The 17,213-nt window shown below is 63.9% G+C and overlaps 3 protein-coding genes across 4 annotated transcripts; 1 reads left to right on the forward strand and 2 right to left on the reverse strand.

The window, feature by feature from the left end:
* Positions 1-597: 597 nt before the first annotated feature.
* PRPF31 (pre-mRNA processing factor 31) lies at positions 598-9,080 on the reverse strand. Of its 2 annotated transcripts, none has more exons than XM_075915306.2 (14): positions 8,971-9,080; positions 8,308-8,487; positions 8,022-8,082; positions 7,583-7,666; positions 5,082-5,179; positions 4,514-4,620; positions 3,690-3,859; positions 3,215-3,372; positions 2,793-2,882; positions 2,478-2,605; positions 2,227-2,299; positions 1,706-1,834; positions 1,392-1,490; positions 598-960 (listed from the first exon to the last, which is right to left on the reverse strand). In XM_075915306.2, exons 2-14 carry the CDS (start codon positions 8,476-8,478, stop codon positions 832-834), a joined length of 1,497 nt encoding a protein of 498 aa, XP_075771421.1. In that variant the 5' UTR covers positions 8,479-8,487; positions 8,971-9,080; the 3' UTR covers positions 598-831. The 2 variants fall into 2 exon arrangements, with proteins under 2 accessions (XP_075771421.1, XP_075771422.1); XM_075915307.2 differs by having other exon boundaries at positions 8,888-9,022.
* Positions 9,046-12,925, forward strand: TFPT (TCF3 fusion partner). Its single transcript, XM_075915331.2, has 6 exons — positions 9,046-9,162; positions 10,235-10,478; positions 11,477-11,547; positions 11,662-11,731; positions 11,874-12,113; positions 12,367-12,925. The coding sequence occupies exons 2-6, from the start codon at positions 10,239-10,241 to the stop codon at positions 12,493-12,495; spliced, it is 750 nt and encodes a 249-aa protein (XP_075771446.2). The 5' UTR covers positions 9,046-9,162; positions 10,235-10,238; the 3' UTR covers positions 12,496-12,925.
* Positions 12,926-14,506: 1,581 nt separating this feature from the next.
* On the reverse strand, positions 14,507-17,201 carry NDUFA3 (NADH:ubiquinone oxidoreductase subunit A3). The gene is made up of 4 exons (XM_075915340.2): positions 17,076-17,201; positions 15,297-15,371; positions 15,106-15,183; positions 14,507-14,731 (listed from the first exon to the last, which is right to left on the reverse strand). The coding sequence occupies exons 1-4, from the start codon at positions 17,089-17,091 to the stop codon at positions 14,640-14,642; spliced, it is 261 nt and encodes an 86-aa protein (XP_075771455.2). The 5' UTR covers positions 17,092-17,201; the 3' UTR covers positions 14,507-14,639.
* Positions 17,202-17,213: the final 12 nt, after the last annotated feature.

Below are 17,213 nucleotides of genomic sequence, written 5' to 3' on the forward strand. Positions count from 1 at the left end.
ATCTTGGGCAGCACCCTGCCCTCAGTTTCTACTAGGCTGAAACTCTTTAGACTACACCCTTGAGGACAAGCACCCATTGGCCCTATGGCCGTGCCGCTACCCTGGCCCCCTCCCTCAGGGACTGGCTGGGCAGCCCACAGCAGGCTGCCTTGGTCACTGTAGCTGTCCTGCGGAGCCCCCTAGCTTCCTCTTCTGGGCCCAGGCCGCTCTGCCCTTCAAAGGGCCCCCCAATCTTGGTGACGGGGTAGGCAGCATCCAGGGGGACAGGCACCTGCTGTCAGGGCACTGCCTCAGTCCACTTCCGCCTGTGCTGAGTGGGGCTGCAGGGTCACGCCCACTATAAGAACATACAGCTCCACGCGCAAAGGCCTCCCCGCACCCGGCCCCACCCGCTCATTCTCTTCCCTGCACTTTCAGGAGAACCAGAGACACTTGGCTGTAGCCTGTTTAATTCTTCCAAAAACAAAGTTAAAAAGAGACAGAGAATCACCCCCTAAATGCCCCCCCTCCCCATGTCATGTCAGCCCTCTTCTTGACTTGTACCCTCCGTTCCTCTGCTGCACCCCCCTGCTAATATATACACAGGTAACAGGTGTATCTCACACATTAGACAGTTAACGCCGCAAGGGACCCCCACCCAACTCACTCTCAGAGCTCCCAAGCCTGCGCTGAGCCCCGCTGTCGGTCCACCCCCATGTTCAGGGGCCAGCAGGTTGACTCAGCCCAGCTTCCGCGCAGCTGGAAGGGCTGGGTCGGGCTGAGCGAAGAAGTTCGAGCGAAAGCGCCGCCATTTCCTGCTGCTTCCCAGCTCGGCGGGGCTCTGGCCGAGGCTCATGTGCTGGACAGGATGCCGCTTTTCTCGCTCTTCACCTTTACGAACTCCGCCATGCTGGAGAAGTATTTCTGATTGGCCTCCGCCACCTTCTTCTCCGCCGCCTGCGGGTTCACGATCTCCAGCCCCTGAAACGGAGAGGCAAGGGGCTCAGACGTGCCCTGCATGCCGGGCACAGAGACGCGGCCCCTCGGGGGTGGGCGGGAAGGCTGCTCCTACAGTGACCGGGTGCTGCGGGGGGAGGCTTTTACCAGCTGCATTTCAGTGCAGTTTAGGAGAAGAAGTGGTTCTCCCGGGGAGACGAGCGTTTAGATGGAACAAGAGCTGCAAGAGCCCTCAGCTGCCAGCACCCGGATACCTCAGGAAAGGGGCCAGAAAGGTGTGTTCTCCCCCCGCTCTTGAGCAATTTATTTCCCCTCATTCATGCAGAGATGTTGGGGGCGGGGGGGTGTCAAAGGCTACATCAATTTTGCCTCCCCCCAACTCTTCCTGTGAGCCCAGATCGATGGCAGCAAGCAGGGCTCTGGCCTGTGGGGCAGGAGGCCACTGCGGGGCTTACCTGGAGCGGAGTGAAGGCCACGCTGGAGGCGGTGCCGGAGGAGCGGTCCCGGATTGTCGATTTCCCGCCGTACACCATGCTCTGCTTCTGCAGCGTGCGCTGGTCGGAGGCGGAGGGGCAGGGGGTTAGTGCAGCAGCGGTGCAGGGGTGGGGAGAGGGGTCTCTACTGGGTCCGGATGGGACAGGGCTCTGATCAGCGCCATGCGGCCGCCGGGCTGGATCAGGGGGATCAGCTCCAGAGCCACAGTAGCGTGGAACCTGCGGGCCTGAGGGGGGACCCAGCCCCCACAGCTCCACCCCCCGCTGCTCGCTACCTGTAAGGTCTTGGAGATCCGGGCTTTAGTGGCCTCGTTGACTTGTGTCTGCCGCACCCGGCCGCTGCCCGACTTGCCCAGGTGGCCGAGGCTGAAGCCCAAGTCCTCTTGGTAGGCGTCTTCCTCGATCTGGGGGGAGAGGGGACATCACACAAGGATGGACGATAAACAAGAGCTCAAAGCGCCCTCGTTGCACTGCCGAGGGGGACCACCAGCTCCACTGGAGGAGGGGACTCGCACCCCCCCAGCGAGTACGGGTCGGCACCGCCCGAAGGCCCCGACGAGCACCCACAGGCAACACGCCAGGCCCAGCTATCAGCTGCCTTGTCACCCACGTGCCTGCACGGACGAGCCCGAACCACCCCAACCCGAGGCGAGCTGGGCATTGGGAGGCAGGCCTCCTGCCCCCCCGCCCCTCCAGCACTAACCGCTAGATCCCACTGCCCTCCCAGAGCCAGGGACAGAACCTTGGCTCAGAGGCAGCTCTGTGGGGAGGCGGAGGAAGGTCGGGGGACACTCACCTCCCCGAAGCTCATCCTGTTGGCCTGTTTCCGGATCTCCGTGAGCCCCAGTCGCTCCTTCATCTTCCGATACCTGGAGGGAATGGCCAGTGGATCAGTCCTGGGGCGACTGCGGCGCCCAGCACTTAGGTTGAATTCTGGGACTGGGGCACCCCCTAGAGAGGAGAGGCCCTAAAGCCCCATCCCCCACCTTCCAGCCAGCCCGCCCTGGTGCCAGTGCCCCCGGGAGGCCTCCCACTCAATCCCCTCACCTGCGGCCTCCTCGTTTCTTCCGCTGGCCGTCCAGGGGGGCTGGCAGGGGCTTCACCTGCTTCACAGGGGGAGGCTCCTGCCACTTGTCAAACTTCCGCTCAATCTCCTCCTTGAGCTCGTAGCCCACCTGCCGGGGGAGGAAAGGGGAGGGATGAACTAGCCAGGCGGCCGCCACCCTGCCCTGGGCACAGGGAGGGCACAACCAAAGCAAGTTGGGGGAGGGGGGGCAGGTCCCACATGGAGGGGGCTGCTCTTACCCCTTGGCCCCACTAGCGCTCCCAGCTGCCCCCCACACTCGTCGCTTTGATACCCACCTTCCCCTCCTGGCTCTCGTGGAAGCTGTCAACCCGAGCCGCCAGCGTGCACTTGGCAGCCACCAGACGAGCTGCCTTCCTCCGCAGGTCCTGGGGAAAGAGAAGGGGGGGGGGGTCAGAGTGCTGGGAGACAGAGCCTGGGGGAGGGCACCGGGGCGCTGGCATCAAGGGGGACAGAAGAACCAGGGCGCTGAGACCCTTGGGGCAGAGCAGGGGGACGGAGGAGTCGGGGTGGTCCAAGCCAGAGCGCACCGCAGGGAGATGCAGAGGGGAATCGGCGCCCTGGGATGCGCGGAGACACGGGCGTCAGGCTGCTGGGATGCAGGGGGCCAGAACCGGGAGTGAGGCCAGGCAGGGAGTCCAGGGGGGATGGAGCAGCGTCAGGGAGCTGGAAGCCAGGGGACGGGGCAGAGAGTCCATACCGGGGGCAGGGACTGCACGATGTCGCTGTGGTAGATGTAGCCGGTGTGGGGCAGCACCGAGGTGCTGGAGAAGCCGGAGAGGGTCCTGCGCTGGGCTCCCAGGAGCATAATGTTGCAGGCCGGCATCTTGGAGAGGTTGGTGAGGCCCCCGGCGATGCCTGCGCGTTGGACAGGCAGAGTTAGACACCCGCTGCCTGGCACCGCAGGGGGAGGACCCAGCTCTGTCCGGGTGCCGGTACCCTCTAGAAGAGAGAGGCCTCGTGCCCCATTCGCTGCCCCCAGCCAGAGCCATCCCCGCCGTGGGGCAGGACAGGAGCTAGCGCCCCCTAGAGCGGTGCGCCCCATTCCCTGCCCCCCAAACCAGCCAATCAAAACCCTGATGCTGGATGGGAAGCAGTCCCCGTCCTCGTCCCCCCCCCCCGAGGGTCCAGGTCCCGTGCCCCTTCTCCCGGCCCTGTCGGACGCGGCCCCTCACCCATGACCTTGGCAGCAGTGGAGGCGCCGACGATGATGGACAGGTTGGGGGCGATGAAGGACATGCGGGACTCCACGTACTCGTAGATGCGGTGCTTGGATTGGTTGAGCTCCAGGGCCATGTCACAGGCTTCCTCGATGCGTTCCAGCTCCTCCTCCGTCAGCTGCTGCCTGCGGGGCATGGACGACAGGTAACCCCCCCGCGTCTGGCCTCCTGGGGGCTCTGCAGACCCCGGCACCCAGCCTGGGCCGTGACAGGGCCCCCGGTGCAGGGCAGGCAGTTCTGTGTCCCCAGTGGGCCCAGCCAAAGCCCCTCCTCCCCGGGCTTCTGGGGTGGTGCATGTACATGGTCCGTCTTCCCCTTCTCCAGCCTAAGGCTCCTCCTGCCAGACCTGTCAAGCAGCCCTCTGGGCTCCCAGGCACAGACCCGGCAGCAGAGACCCTCAGAGGTAGGAGGAGAGAAAGCCGCTGAAAGCCAGGGCCAGAGTCCGGCAGTCACATCTCCTGGCCCCCCACCCGACAATCCGGTGGCCAGTCCCTGTGTATGGGGACCCAGGTGCAGGAGCAGCCAGAGATAGAAAGAACAGAAGGAGAGAGGGGAAGGGAGACCTGCAGCCCAGAGCCTCACTGCCGGCACAGTGGGCAGGATCAAAGCCCCCTCCCCCCACGGAAGGAGGGTGGGGGGAGAGAACTGGGGAAGGGGAGGTACCGCAGCTGGCCATGCCCCCCCACCCAGCAGGGTGAGGGAAGGAGGGTCCCCAGAGCCTGGCACCCCCCCCCCCGCAGCAGGGTGGGGACCAGGGAAGGGGGCCGGGGCCAGCGTACCCTTGTGTGGTGGAGGCCGTGACGCTGACCACCATGATGGTGGCGTTCGTCAGGATCTGCTGCACGTTCTCGTTGTTCTTGCACTTGTCCAGGCTGTTGCCCAGCTCCTGCGGGGGAGGGGGGGGGGGATGCAGACACAGATGGGGTGGGGGGAGGGGGATCAGTCAGCAGGGTGGGGGGAGACAGGGCAGCCAGTCCCCAGCCAGAGCCTGCCGCCTCCTGGCTATCCCCATGTCACCCAGACCCCTAGTGCCCACCCCCCAATCCAGCTACCCCCTCCCCTCTGGCTCTTCAGTACCTACCGGCTCCTCCCCCTCCCCAGCCTGGCTACCCAGACCCTCAGGACCTGCCACTGCCCAGCTCCTGATAGAGTGAGGTCTGTATGGCCAAGGGACCCCCCAAGTGTGTGGCTGTTCAGTGCTCGCTTCCCCCAGACCATCAGGTCCTACCTTGCTCTCCTCCCGCTGTGCCCACCCCAACACCTCCCTGTCCTCCCAGCACCCCTCTGCCCCCCTCCATCCAGCACTGCCAGTCCCTCGTCCCTCTGCCGGGCAGGAGCAGCACACACCTTGACCGTGCGGATGTAATCCAGGGCGTTGGGGACCAGGGACTCCAGCTCGGGGAATCGCTTGGAGTACTTATCCCGGATGAACTTGTGGATGATGTCTGGTGGGACACGAAGGGGGAGGGGAAGACACCTCACCCGGTTAGTTACTGGGGCAGACGAAAATTGGGGGTGCAGCCCTGAAAATCCTCCGGGGGGGGGGGGGGGTCTTTGACTTCTGTTACAGAAGGCCCCAGACTTGCAGAGCAGCTCAGTCTAGCACCCAGGTCCTGTGTGGCTGTATGTAGACGAGCACTGGGGATTACCCCCTCTGGCTAGCTCACCAACGCCATCTCTAGGCACTGAACTGCTCCGCCCTTCTTTATCTCCATTTCACAGGTGGGGAAACAGAGGCACAGAGCCCGGCACATGGTTTCCCAGGAGGCCAGCGGCACAGCTGGGAATAAACCTAGCTCCCACTTGCTCTAACCACAAGGCCACGCAGTCTGCCTTTCCAGCAGAATTCACCCTTCCGCTGCCTGTTCTCGGCTCTCACAAGCTCAAAGACCCAAAATGGAAGTTTTGGCTTCTCATTCCAAGTCAGAGCAAGGAAAGGCCGCACAGCTGGGTCCGCCAGGAGCGCATCCCTACAGGGGCAGGTGCTCTGTAGGCTCGCAGAAGGGGCCTGGAGTTCATCAGATGTGACCCGCACAAGGCAGGCCAGAGAACTTCCCGCTTGTTTGAAGCGGCCAGTCCCAGCCCCACAAGGGGCACAGCCCCCCACTGAGGGGCCCTGGACCAGCAGCCTTCCTCCCTGAGCAAGGCTGAGGTGCTGCCTAACCTCCAGTGACATAGGCGGGCTGGGGCTGAGATGAAGAACAGGACCATTTCACCCAAGCTCTCACTGACTGGGAAAGGGGCACAGGTGCTCTGGGCAGGGTGGAAGATCGAGACCCTGGACTTTCTGAGCTCTGATGTCAATGCTGAGAAGAGATCGAGGGCCCGATGGCTGGAGATGCAGCTGCCCCTGCAAACAGCCAGAAGAAGGGAGCACGGCTCCTCTCCCCAGCTGGGCACCAGTCCATGATCCCATGGGCTCACACAATGAGAGACTTGGAGTGGGACATTGCACCCCATATTCTTTATGGAAATATACTTATGAATATGCATAACTTGAAGATGCTTAATGCAAATTACATCTTGTAAGATACTAGAAGAGGAACAATCCGCTGAATGTGTATACAGGCAGTCCCCGGGTTACATAGATCCGACTTACATCGGATCCCTACTTACAAACGGGGTGAGGCAACCCCGCACTAGCTGCTTCCCCCCAGCAGACCAGGGAGACACGAAGCTAGCGCCCCCCCACCACGGCAGACCAGGGAGACCATTGTTCAACTTAAGAACAATCCTACAGTCCCTATCTTGTACATAACCCGGGGACTGCCTGTATTCCAATTGTGTGCCTGCACCATTCCTGCATTGGAACTTAGAAATGTGAGGTATAAACCTGTTTACTAATCTCGACATGCTAAAAGGAGGGCTGGGAGTAGTATTTGAGGAACTTAATGGCCTAGAACTCAGCACGAGCTGGGAATAGTCTTGGTTTTTTTTTAAGCCTGGACTATGGTTGGTCCTGCCAAGGCATGGGGCCAGGCCACCTAATGCCGGAACCCATTTTACATGCTGTACTTCTCTACGGGAAGTGTGAAAAAAATTAAATTGAACACAAAGGGTTCCTGCCTTTGGCAAAAAGGATATAAAGGCAGGAAATCAAACAGAGTGGCTGGCAGTCCTCAGGACACCCCTTCTTGCCCCCAAAAATGGCTCACCACAGGGGGAAGGATTAGGCCCAAGTTGGGAGGCTTCCCAGCTTGTGAGAAAAGAGGATTAGGATGACTGTTAGGGTAAGAGTGAATGTAACAAGTTTCTTAAGAGTATTAGGCTTAGCTGACCCATTTTGCTTAGTAACTTCCTTTGATCTGTCTGCTATCACTTGCAACAACAACTCAAATCCTACTTCTCATACTTTGTAAAATCATTTTGTGTATTAATAAACCCAGTGTAAATACTGGCGGGAGGGGGATATAACCGCTGCACATTTCTCTTTCATTGATAAAGGGGGCAAACAACTTATGAGCTTGCTCTGCATAAACCCATCTTACTCCATATAAAGTTTTATCTGGGGCTGTGGCAAGTTCTTGTGACTGAGTCTTCCCAGAGCTGATGTGATCTTAGTGCCTGTGTTGTTCTGCTGTGGGCCGTGACCCCGCCCCTATGCCAACACTGGAGGAGACCAGACGGCCTAGCTCAGCAGGACAGGGTGGTGGGGTGTCCCACAGGGCAGGTGGGCCCAGTGGTATTTCAGCACATCAAGTGACCGTGTCAAGGGGATCTCTCTGAGTGAATCCATCGCAGGGAGCACCAGCCAAAGGGGATGAAGCCCTCCCCCCCCCCCCAATACACTGGCTCCTCACCCCACAAATTTCTCTTATGGCAACACCCGCCTCAAGGCACCTACTCACTCAGTTCATTCTCGATCTCCACTGTCAGGTTATTGGCGTCAACGATGACCCGATACTCCGGAGCTGCTTCCACTGGCCCCATCACTGAGGGGAGAATGCACCGGGGCTGTTTGAGGTACTGGGGGTGCAGTGCTGCAGGGAGCTGGGGGAGGGGGAGCACTCAGCAGGGACTGCTCTCAGCTAAGTCAGGGCTGGGTTCAATGCCCTGTGCAGTGCTAAGGGGTACTGTGCTTCAGGAGATGGGGTGGAGGCTCAGCAGGGGGCCCTCTCCCCCTGGCAGTCAGGGATGATCCCAGTGTCCTACAGGATGCTAGGGGTGCTGTGGAGCAGGGTTGAGGGCTCAGTAGGGGGTTTTCTGTCCCCATAGACAGTGCTGACATATAAGCACTATGATGTTGGATTCCAAGGGATTCCCTCCCATCTCCCCCACCCCCGGTACCTTCCGTGGCTTTGGACTGTTTGCTGATATACTCCTCAATCTTCACCATGATCTCCGCAAACTGCCAAGAGAAAACACAACAGGCTCTTTCGTACTGAGAAAAGGCGAAGCGAGTAGGGCAGCAGGAGGTGCTCTCCCCTCGGAATCAGGACTGACCCCCACACCCCAAAGAGAGAAAAGAGGCCCCATCTCTCATTCCCCCACCATCCTCCCAAGCCAGCCAGTCCCTGCCCCGGGGCGGGATGGCAGCCCCCCCCCCCGAGAGGGGAAAGGCTCCGTCTCTCACCATCTTGCTGTCCCAGAGCTTGGCGATGCTCTTGACCGAGTCCACGCTGAGGTCCAGCTGCATCTCCTCCTGCACGTCTTCGATGGCCGGCTCATCTTCCTCGTCCACAAAGTTCTCCTCCTCCTCCGCCGCCTCCTCCAGGTCGGCCAGCAGCTCGTCCGCCAGAGACATCCTTCAGGCCTGGGGCCGGAGCAGAGGGGAGGGGAGCCTGGGGGGGCTGCGGCCCAGGTCCCTATGGCGACCCCCCCCCCGGACTCCAACCCCGCCTCCCCGGGGCTCCCCCCTGCCCCCCCCCCGTACTCCAACCCCGCCTCCCCGGGGCTCCCCCCTGCCCCCCCCCGGACTCCAACCCCGCCTCCCCGGGGCTCCCCCCGGACTCCAACCCCGCCTCCCCGGGGCTCCCCCCTGCCCCCCCCCCGGACTCCAACCCCGCCTCCCCGGGGCTCCCCCCTGCCCCCCCCCGGACTCCAACCCCGCCTCCCCGGGGCTCCCCCCGGACTCCAACCCCGCCTCCCCGGGGCTCCCCCCTGCCCCCCCCCCGGGGGCTCGCAGCTGGCCTGCTCCTACGGGTGGTGCGCACCCGCACAGGCCGCCGTGCAAAGCACAAAATTCATTCCGCACACGGAGGGACACAGACAGGAAGGAACCGGGGCGGCCCGTTACCGGCTCGTGCTCCTCCCCCTCGGCTGCGCTCTGAGCTCTCCGCGAGGCGAGGCGAGGCGCGTCACTTCCGGCCCGCGCGGATGACGTCACCTCCCCCTTCCGGGCTCGCGGCCGATGCCTTTAGCCGGCCCCTTGTCCCGCCCCGCTCGTGGCGTCATCAGCGCGCGCCCGGCTCGCTGCGCCTGCAGGCAGGTGAGCACCTCGGCGCTTAGCTCCCCCCCCCCCCCCCGGGCAGGGAAGTGTCTGGGGCTGTCAGCAGTGGGGGGATGGGGCCATGGGGGGGGGTTGGATACCAGTGGGGGGATGGGGCCATGGGGGGGGGGTTGGATACCAGTGGGGGGATGGGGCCATGGGGGGGGGGTTGGATACCAGTGGGGGGATGGGGCCATGGGGGGGGGGTTGGATACCAGTGGGGGGATGGGGCCATGGGGGGGGGTTGGATACCAGTGGGGGGATGGGGCCATGGGGGGGGGTTGGATACCAGTGGGGGGATGGGGCCATGGGGGGGGGTTGGATACCAGTGGGGGGAATGGGGCCATGGGGGGGGGGGGGGTTGGATACCAGTGGGGGGATGGGGCCATGGGGGGGGGTTGGATACCAGTGGGGGGATGGGGCCATGGGGGGGGGGTTGGATACCAGTGGGGGGATGGGGCCATGGGGGGGGGTTGGATACCAGTGGGGGGATGGGGCCATGGGGGGGGTTGGATACCAGTGGTGGGGAGGGGTGGGGGGGTTGGATACCAGTGGGGGGATGGATCCATGGGGGTTAGCAGTGGGAGGTTGGATACCAGTGGGGGGATGGATCCATGGGGGTTAGCAGTGGGAGGTTGGATACCAGTGGGGGGATGGATCCATGGGGGTTAGCAGTGGGAGGTTGGATACCAGTGGGGGGATGGATCCACGGGGGGGGGGGGTTAGCAGTGGGAGGTTGGATACCAGTGGGGGGATGGATCCATGGGGGTTAGCAGTGGGAGGTTGGATACCAGTGGGGGGATGGATCCATGGGGGTTAGCAGTGGGAGGTTGGATACCAGTGGGGGGATGGATCCACAGGGGGTTAGCAGTGGTGGGGATGGGTCCATGGGGGGGTTACCAGTGCGGGGGTTGGATACCAGTGGGGGGATGGATCCATGGGGGGCGTTAACAGTGGGGGAATGGGTCCATGGGGGGTTAGCAGCAGGGCAGTGGTGGTTTCTTTGGTGGGGGGGGAGACCCATGGTTTCCCCATCCCCCTCCCCTGTTTCACTGTTGCCCTGCTCCTCCAGCACCATGGCCGGGGTGGGCTTTGAGGAGTTCTCGGTGCCCCCGGGCTCGGAGCTGGCGCTGCCCCCGCTCTTCGGAGGGAACATCCTGGAGAGCGAGCTGGAGACGGAGGTGGAGTTCGTGGATGGGGGGCTGAGCGGGGACAACCTGCAAGAGGAGGAGGAGGAGGAGAGCCAGCAGCGGCAGCGTGAGCTGGGCCGCCGGAAGATCCAGGCACTGACCCGGCGCTGCAAGGAGATCGAGCAGGTGGGGAGGCAGCATGGAGTGGCAATCTCAAACGGCTGAAGAGACGGACTTACCCCCCACAGCCCCCGAGTTACATTCATCAGGGTCTGTAGTGTAGGTCTGGTCTCTGTCTCTGCCACCTTTCTTGCCCAAGACTGGCCACTTGCTAGGTGCTGCCCCGGCGGCTTCATTGACACCGAGCTGGGGCATCCCCTTCCCCTGGTCTTTGAGAACCTGGTCTAACTGTTCCCCAGACTTAGCTCGGAAACACGTCTGTGGTGGTCTCAGCTCACTGCACGTAACGCTGCCGGGTGTTGGCCATGATCGCGCTGATCCGCATGCTGAGTCTTCAAATGGCCTCTCACCGGGCTTTGAGCCAAGATTGTTACAGTCACGTGGAGGGCAGTGGCACTCCGACCTCAGGAGCCTCATTAGAGCTCACGCTAACCAAAAAACTGCTGAGCCCATGGAGCAGCGAGCCATCTTCAGCCATAGCCTGCCTCTCATACTCCAGCCTCTCCCTTCCCCAGCCCTCTGCCCCCTCCTGCACCCATACCCCCTCTTAGATCTGGCACCGCAATCTCCTGCCCCACACAATCCCCTCCTAGCCTAGGTCACATCTCAAAATCCTGCATCCCAGTCCCCTGCCCTACGTTATAACTGCTTCCTTCACCCCAACTGCATCCCAGACTCCAGTCTCCCTCCTGAACCCCAGTCCCTTATCCCAAGCTCCCTTCTGCACCCTAGACCCCTCACCTCCTTCATTAATATCCAGGAAGAGTGTGACCCTCGACCACTTTCCAAAATCTTGGCGTTGCCCTCCCATCAGAAATGATTCTTCACCCCTGGTGGAGGGGGTGAACTGCATCTCACACCCCCCTGAAGTCCCCCAAGACTCACCTCACTCGTGGGGCAACCCCTGATGAGGTGCTGCGGTTGGGGCAGGTGAGGTGCTGGGGGGGGAGGGTTCTGGCCTGGGGTGAGTCAGTGGCCTAATGCGTCTGTGTCCCTGGTTCCAGGTCAACGAGAGGGTGTTGAACAGGCTCCACCACGTGCAGAAGATCACGCGACGGCTCAAGCAGGAGAGGAAGTAAGAGCCTGGTGCACCATGCTCAGTGACTCCGTCGGGGCCCTGATCCCAGCGGGGCCCTGATCCCAGCGGGGCCCTGATCCCAGCCTGTGTCTCTCTTTGTCTCCCTTACAGATTCCTTATGAGGGTCCTGGATTCCTATGGCGATGACTATAGACAGAGCCAGCTCACCTTTGTCCTAGAGGTAGGCACTCCTCTCCCCACGAGGGGTTCCTCCTGAAGCAGAGGAGACCCTGTTTTGGAGCTGCCAGAAGCTGGCCTGTTAGTTACCCCGCTCTGGAGAGCCCAGAGCAGGACCCCCTCAACAGCTCTGTCCCCCTCCCCAGGACGAAGGCAGCCCCAGCACAGAAGCCCCCACCCCCGGCAACACTGAGAATGAGCCTCCAGAGAAGGAGACCCCCCGGCGTTTCCCTGGTCCCCCTCCAGCTGGCCCAGAGCCCAAGAGCCCCTCCCAGGTGGAGACCCCCGTCGGGAAGAAGCGGCGGCGGCATGGGCGGGAGGACAAGGAGCCGCGGGGCAGGCAGCCACCCCCTGCCCTCCTCTCCATGGATGACTTCCCCTCACAGGTACGGAACAGTCCCCTCGCTGCTGGGAAGGCAGCTAGATGGACCCCATGGGGTGATGCGGGTGAGGGGCAGGATCTCCAGGCCTATGGGGCTGAAGTGGGTAGGGGACAGGATCTCCAGGCCCATGGGGCTGATGCGGGTGGGTGGCAGCTTCTCCAGGCCCGTGAGGCTGATATGGGGAGGGGGCAGGATACCTGGGCCTATGACTTGGGAGTGGGGTACTGGCGGTTCTGACCTTTTCCCCTCCTTCCAGCTCAAAAGCGAGGACGAGTTCCCCTGCGACCAAGACACCATACTTGGCCCCAGCTGGCCTCCGCCCCGGGACAAACTCCTCCATTACCCCAAGTTCTCCAGCCCTGGGCCCTGTGCTGATTTCGACTGAGCCTTCCAGGAACTGACCCTCTGTCTCTCAAGGAGTTAAACCAGGAGGGGTTCCCCCCCCTGCGGACTGGAAGGGTTAACCCCTTCTACACCAGCGCACTGTGCTGCAGGATTGACAGCAAGTGCAGGCTGGGACAAGGGGAGCGTCCCCACGGGTAAAATGGCTCCTGGGCAGCTGGCATCAGGCTTGCAAGTGCCGTGCTGAGCTGGTCACACACCAGACTGCTCGGGATTGTGGTCTGGGTGCCCAGATACTGAGAGGACTCTGCTGAACTGAGGGGAGGGGTGTTGAACACCTGGGCTGGGTAGGAAGGAGGGGCTGGGAGCCAGGACTCCTGGCTTCTCCCCCCTCAGAGGGGAGGTTGGTCTAGAATTGTTGTGCCATACTCCACTCCCCCCGCAAAAAGTAATAAATGGAATCAGGGTGCCTGCGTTCTAGTCCTTGTCCCGAATTCTCTACTGCTCTTCCCCCTCAAAAATCAGAGCAAAGCTTTGGTAATTCTGCCTGAGCTGCAGGGATGTGGAGAGTGAGGGCAGGGCCTGGGCCCTGTCCTTTGTCCCAAACGTCTCTCCCGCCCCTTCAACACAATGAATCCCTGCAGAGAGGACAGAGCCAGTAGAGCACTGTCCCTCCAGCAGGGGGCAGTAGAGGGGCACCTGCATGGAGCCAGTAGAGCACTGTCCCTCCAGCAGGGGGCACTAGAGGGGCACCTGCATGGAGCCAGTAGAGCACTGTCCCTCCAGCAGGGGGCAGTAGAGGGGCACCTGCAGGGAGCCAGCAGAGCACTGTCCCTCCAGCAGGGGGCAATGGAGGGGCACCTGCTGGGAGCCAGTAGAGCACTGTCCCTCCAGCAGGGGGCAGTAGAGGGGCACCTGCATGGAGCCAGCAGAGCACTGTCCCTCCAGCAGGGGGCAATGGAGGGGCACCTGCAGGGAGCCAGCAGAGCACTGTCCCTCCAGCAGGGGGCAATGGAGGGGCACCTGCAGGGAGCCAGCAGAGCACTGTCCCTCCAGCAGGGGGCAATGGAGGGGCACCTGCAGAGAGCCAGCAGAGCACTGTCCCTCCAGCAGGGGGCAGTAGAGGGGCACCTGCATGGAGCCAGTAGAGCACTGTCCCTCCAGCAGGGGGCACTAGAGGGGCACCTGCATGGAGCCAGTAGAGCACTGTCCCTCCAGCAGGGGGCACTAGAGGGGCACCTGCATGGAGCCAGTAGAGCACTGTCCCTCCAGCAGGGGGCAGTAGAGGGGCACCTGCTGGGAGCCAGCAGAGCACTGTCCCTCCAGCAGGGGGCAGTAGAGGGGCACCTGCATGGAGCCAGTAGAGCACTGTCCCTCCAGCAGGGGGCAGTAGAGGGGCACCTGCATGGAGCCAGTAGAGCACTGTCCCTCCAGCAGGGGGCAATGGAGGGGCACCTGCTGGGAGCCAGCAGAGCACTGTCCCTCCAGCAGGGGGCAATGGAGGGGCACCTGCAGGGAGCCAGCAGAGTACTGTCCCTCCAGCAGGGGGCAATGGAGGGGCACCTGCAGGGAGCCAGCAGAGCACTGTCCCTCCAGCAGGGGGCAATGGAGGGGCACCTGCAGAGAGCCAGCAGAGCACTGTCCCTCCAGCAGGGGGCAATGGAGGGGCACCTGCAGAGAGCCAGCAGAGCACTGTCCCTCCAGCAGGGGGCAATGGAGGGGCACCTGCAGAGAGCCAGCAGAGCACTGTCCCTCCAGCAGGGGGCAATGGAGGGGCACCTGCAGAGAGCCAGCAGAGCACTGTCCCTCCAGCAGGGGGCAATGGAGGGGCACCTGCAGAGAGCCAGCAGAGCACTGTCCCTCCAGCAGGAGGCAATGGAGGGGCACCTGCAGAGAGCCAGCAGAGCACTGTCCCTCCAGCAGGGGGCAATGGAGGGGCACCTGCAGGGAGCCAGCAGAGTACTGTCCCTCCAGCAGGGGGCAGCGGAGGGGCACCTGCTGGTAGCCAGCAGAGCACTGTCCCTCCAGCAGGGGGCAGCAGAGGACACGCTTGCTCCTTGAGTCAAATTCTTTATTACAGCCACAGGAAGGAGGGGGAGGCCGAGAGAACCGAACCACCTGTAGCAGGCAGGGGGCAGCGTGCTGACCCGGCCCTGGGGGAAGGTTCCCTCCGCAGCCTGGGATGCGTCACAGCTTCTTCAGCCACTCCAGACTGGGCCCCTCCTTGTCGCAGGGATGGGAAGGGATGTCGGGCATGTTGCCATCATCTCGCACAGGCACTGGGGACAGAGGCAGAGAAGGCTTAGAGGGTTTTAGGGGGCTCCCCCAAGGGATGATGTGACATGAAGATGCACTTAAGTCAGCTGGGGCTCACCCCCTTTCCTAGGGGTCAGTACCCCACTGCGTTCAGCCCAGCCTAAGGAGCACCCTGAAGTTGCAGCCATGAGGGCCAGCAGGTGAGACATGTGGCTCCCAGGGGCCTGTTGCAGGGGGCAGGATGGGGCTCTCTCCCTTGCCAGCCTGGGCTGGCCCATTGCCCCAAGGGGCACTGTGGGGGAGGGATCAGCAGGGGGTGCTCTCCCCTGACACCAGGAGTCCTTCAGCTGGTGAGGTGGGTCAAAGCCCATGCCCCCCCCCCCCCACAAGCCCTCACCTGGGTAGACGTAGGGAGTTGCTCGGTTGATCATCCCTGAGTACTTCGAGTAGGGGCTGATCAGTGGCACCACGAGGGCTGCAGGGAGAGGGGCAGGGATAGCATCAGCGCAGCCCCACAGAGGTGGGAGGTGCCAGGAAGAGCAGGGAGGAGGCGGCTGTGGGGCAGGTGGAGGAGCAGGACCTACTCACCCAGGATGCCAATGGCGACGGAGACTGTGAGGACGGGCTCCTTGTCCCAGCTGTTCTTCAGGAAGGCGCCAATCTCTGGTGGGCCGAAGGGAGCACCAAGGGTTAATTCCCCCCTACCCCGCTGCGGCCCTGGTGGCTGAACCCCACCTGGCTCTGGGTGGGGGGGAGGCACAATCTGGGCTGACCTCTGCCCTCCCCCCTCTGAGCGCTCTCCTTGCCCCCTCTCCATACAGCTTCCCTGGTACTCTCAGCCCCCCCCCCAGACCTGGCCCCCACCAAAACCCTCCCCCCTCCCCTAGATCAGTGCTTCCCCAGCTCCCTCTGCAGGGATCCCGTTTCTTTGGAGCAGCCCCCCCAGCACAGGTCCCTTCCCCCCCAGGTGGAGCAGCCCCCCCCCGCACAGCTCCCTTCCCCCCCCAGCTGGAGCAGCCCCCCCAGGTGGAGCAGCCCCCCCCAGCACAGCTCCCTTCCCCCCCAGGTGGAGCAGCCCCCCCAGCCCCCCCCCCCCCAGCACAGCTCCCTTCCCCCCCCAGCTGGAGCAGCCCCCCAGCACAGCTCCCTTCCCCCCCCAGCTGGAGCAGCCCCCCCCAGCACAGCTCCCTTCCCCCCCCAGCTGGAGCAGCCCCCCCCAGCACAGCTCCCTTCCCCCCCAGCTGGAGCAGCCCCCCCTGCCCCCCCCAGCAGCAGCTCCCTCCCCCCCAGCTGGAGCAGCCCCCCCAGCCCCCCCCCCCCCCAGCACAGCTCCCTTCCCCCCCAGCTGGAGCCCCCCCCAGGCCCCCCCCTGCAGCCCCCCCCAGCACAGCTCCCTTCCCCCCAGGTGGAGCAGCCCCCCCCAGCACAGCTCCCTTCCCCCCAGGTGGAGCAGCCCCCCCCAGCACAGCTCCCTTCCCCCCAGCTGGAGCAGCCCCCCCAGCACAGCTCCCTTCCCCCCCAGCTGGAGCAGCCCCCCCAGCACAGCTCCCTTCCCCCCCCCCCAGCACAGCCCCCTTCCCCCCCCAGCACAGCTCCCTTCCCCCCCCAGCTGGAGCAGCCCCCCCAGCACAGCTCCCTTCCCCCCCAGCTGGAGCAGCCCCCCCAGCACAGCTCCCTTCCCCCCCAGCTGGAGCAGCCCCCCCCAGCACAGCTCCCTTCCCCCCCCAGCAGCCCCCCCCAGCTCCCTTCCCCCCCCAGGTGGAGCAGCCCCCCCCAGCACAGCTCCCTTCCCCCCCAGCTGGAGCAGCCCCCCCAGCACAGCTCCCTTCCCCCCCCAGCTGGAGCAGCCCCCCAGCTCCCTTCCCCCCCCAGCTGGAGCAGCCCCCCCCAGCACAGCTCCCTTCCCCCCCAGCTGGAGCAGCCCCCCCAGCACAGCTCCCTTCCCCCCCCAGCACAGCTCCCTTCCCCCCCAGGTGGAGCAGCCCCCCCAGCACAGCTCCCTTCCCCCCCAGCTGGAGCAGCCCCCCCAGCACAGCTCCCTTCCCCCCCCAGCACAGCTCCCTTCCCCCCCCAGCTGGAGCAGCCCCCCCCAGCACAGCTCCCTTCCCCCCAGCTGGAGCAGCCCCCCCCAGCACAGCTCCCTTCCCCCCCCAGCTGGAGCAGCCCCCCCCAGCACAGCTCCCTTCCCCCCCCAGGTGGAGCAGCCCCCCCCAGCACAGCTCCCTTCCCCCCCCCAGCTGGAGCAGCCCCCCCAGCACAGCTCCCTTCCCCCCCCCAGCTCAGCTCCCTTCCCCCCCCAGCTGGAGCAGCCCCCCCCAGCACAGCTCCCTTCCCCCCCCGCCGGGGCAGCCCCAAGGAGACGCTCACTGCTCAGCGCCGCCATCTTCGCGCCGCCCCGGCAGGAAGCGCCGGGCCGGGCAGCCTGGGACTTGTAGTGTCCGCCCGCCCCGGGCCCGCCCACAGCCGGGGGGGGGGGGGGGGGAGGGGGACCGGGCGCCCTGCTCC

The sequence above is a fragment of the Pelodiscus sinensis genome, chromosome 18, assembly GCF_052426305.1.
Source record: "Pelodiscus sinensis isolate ZL-2025 chromosome 18, ASM5242630v1, whole genome shotgun sequence".
Taxonomy (NCBI): Eukaryota; Metazoa; Chordata; order Testudines; family Trionychidae; genus Pelodiscus; species Pelodiscus sinensis.

Coding starts and splice junctions, on each gene's coding strand:
- PRPF31 (XM_075915306.2), bottom strand. CDS start 8,478: ATGTCTCTGGCGGACGAGCTGCTGGCCGACCTGGAGGAGGCGGCGGAG. Junction 3,373..3,689: donor CACTGCTGCCAAGGTCATGG/GTGAGGGGCCGC, acceptor TCCAACGCGCAG/GCATCGCCGGGGGCCTCACC. Junction 1,835..2,226: donor ACAGGATGAGCTTCGGGGAG/GTGAGTGTCCCC, acceptor CTCTCCCCCCAG/ATCGAGGAAGACGCCTACCA.
- TFPT (XM_075915331.2), top strand. CDS start 10,239: ATGGCCGGGGTGGGCTTTGAGGAGTTCTCGGTGCCCCCGGGCTCGGAG. Junction 10,479..11,476: donor GCTGCAAGGAGATCGAGCAG/GTGGGGAGGCAG, acceptor CCCTGGTTCCAG/GTCAACGAGAGGGTGTTGAA. Junction 12,114..12,366: donor TGGATGACTTCCCCTCACAG/GTACGGAACAGT, acceptor CCCTCCTTCCAG/CTCAAAAGCGAGGACGAGTT.
- NDUFA3 (XM_075915340.2), bottom strand. Junction 15,184..15,296: donor CGTCGCCATTGGCATCCTGG/GTGAGTAGGTCC, acceptor CTCTCCCTGCAG/CCCTCGTGGTGCCACTGATC. Junction 14,732..15,105: donor AACTCCCTACGTCTACCCAG/GTGAGGGCTTGT, acceptor CTCTGTCCCCAG/TGCCTGTGCGAGATGATGGC.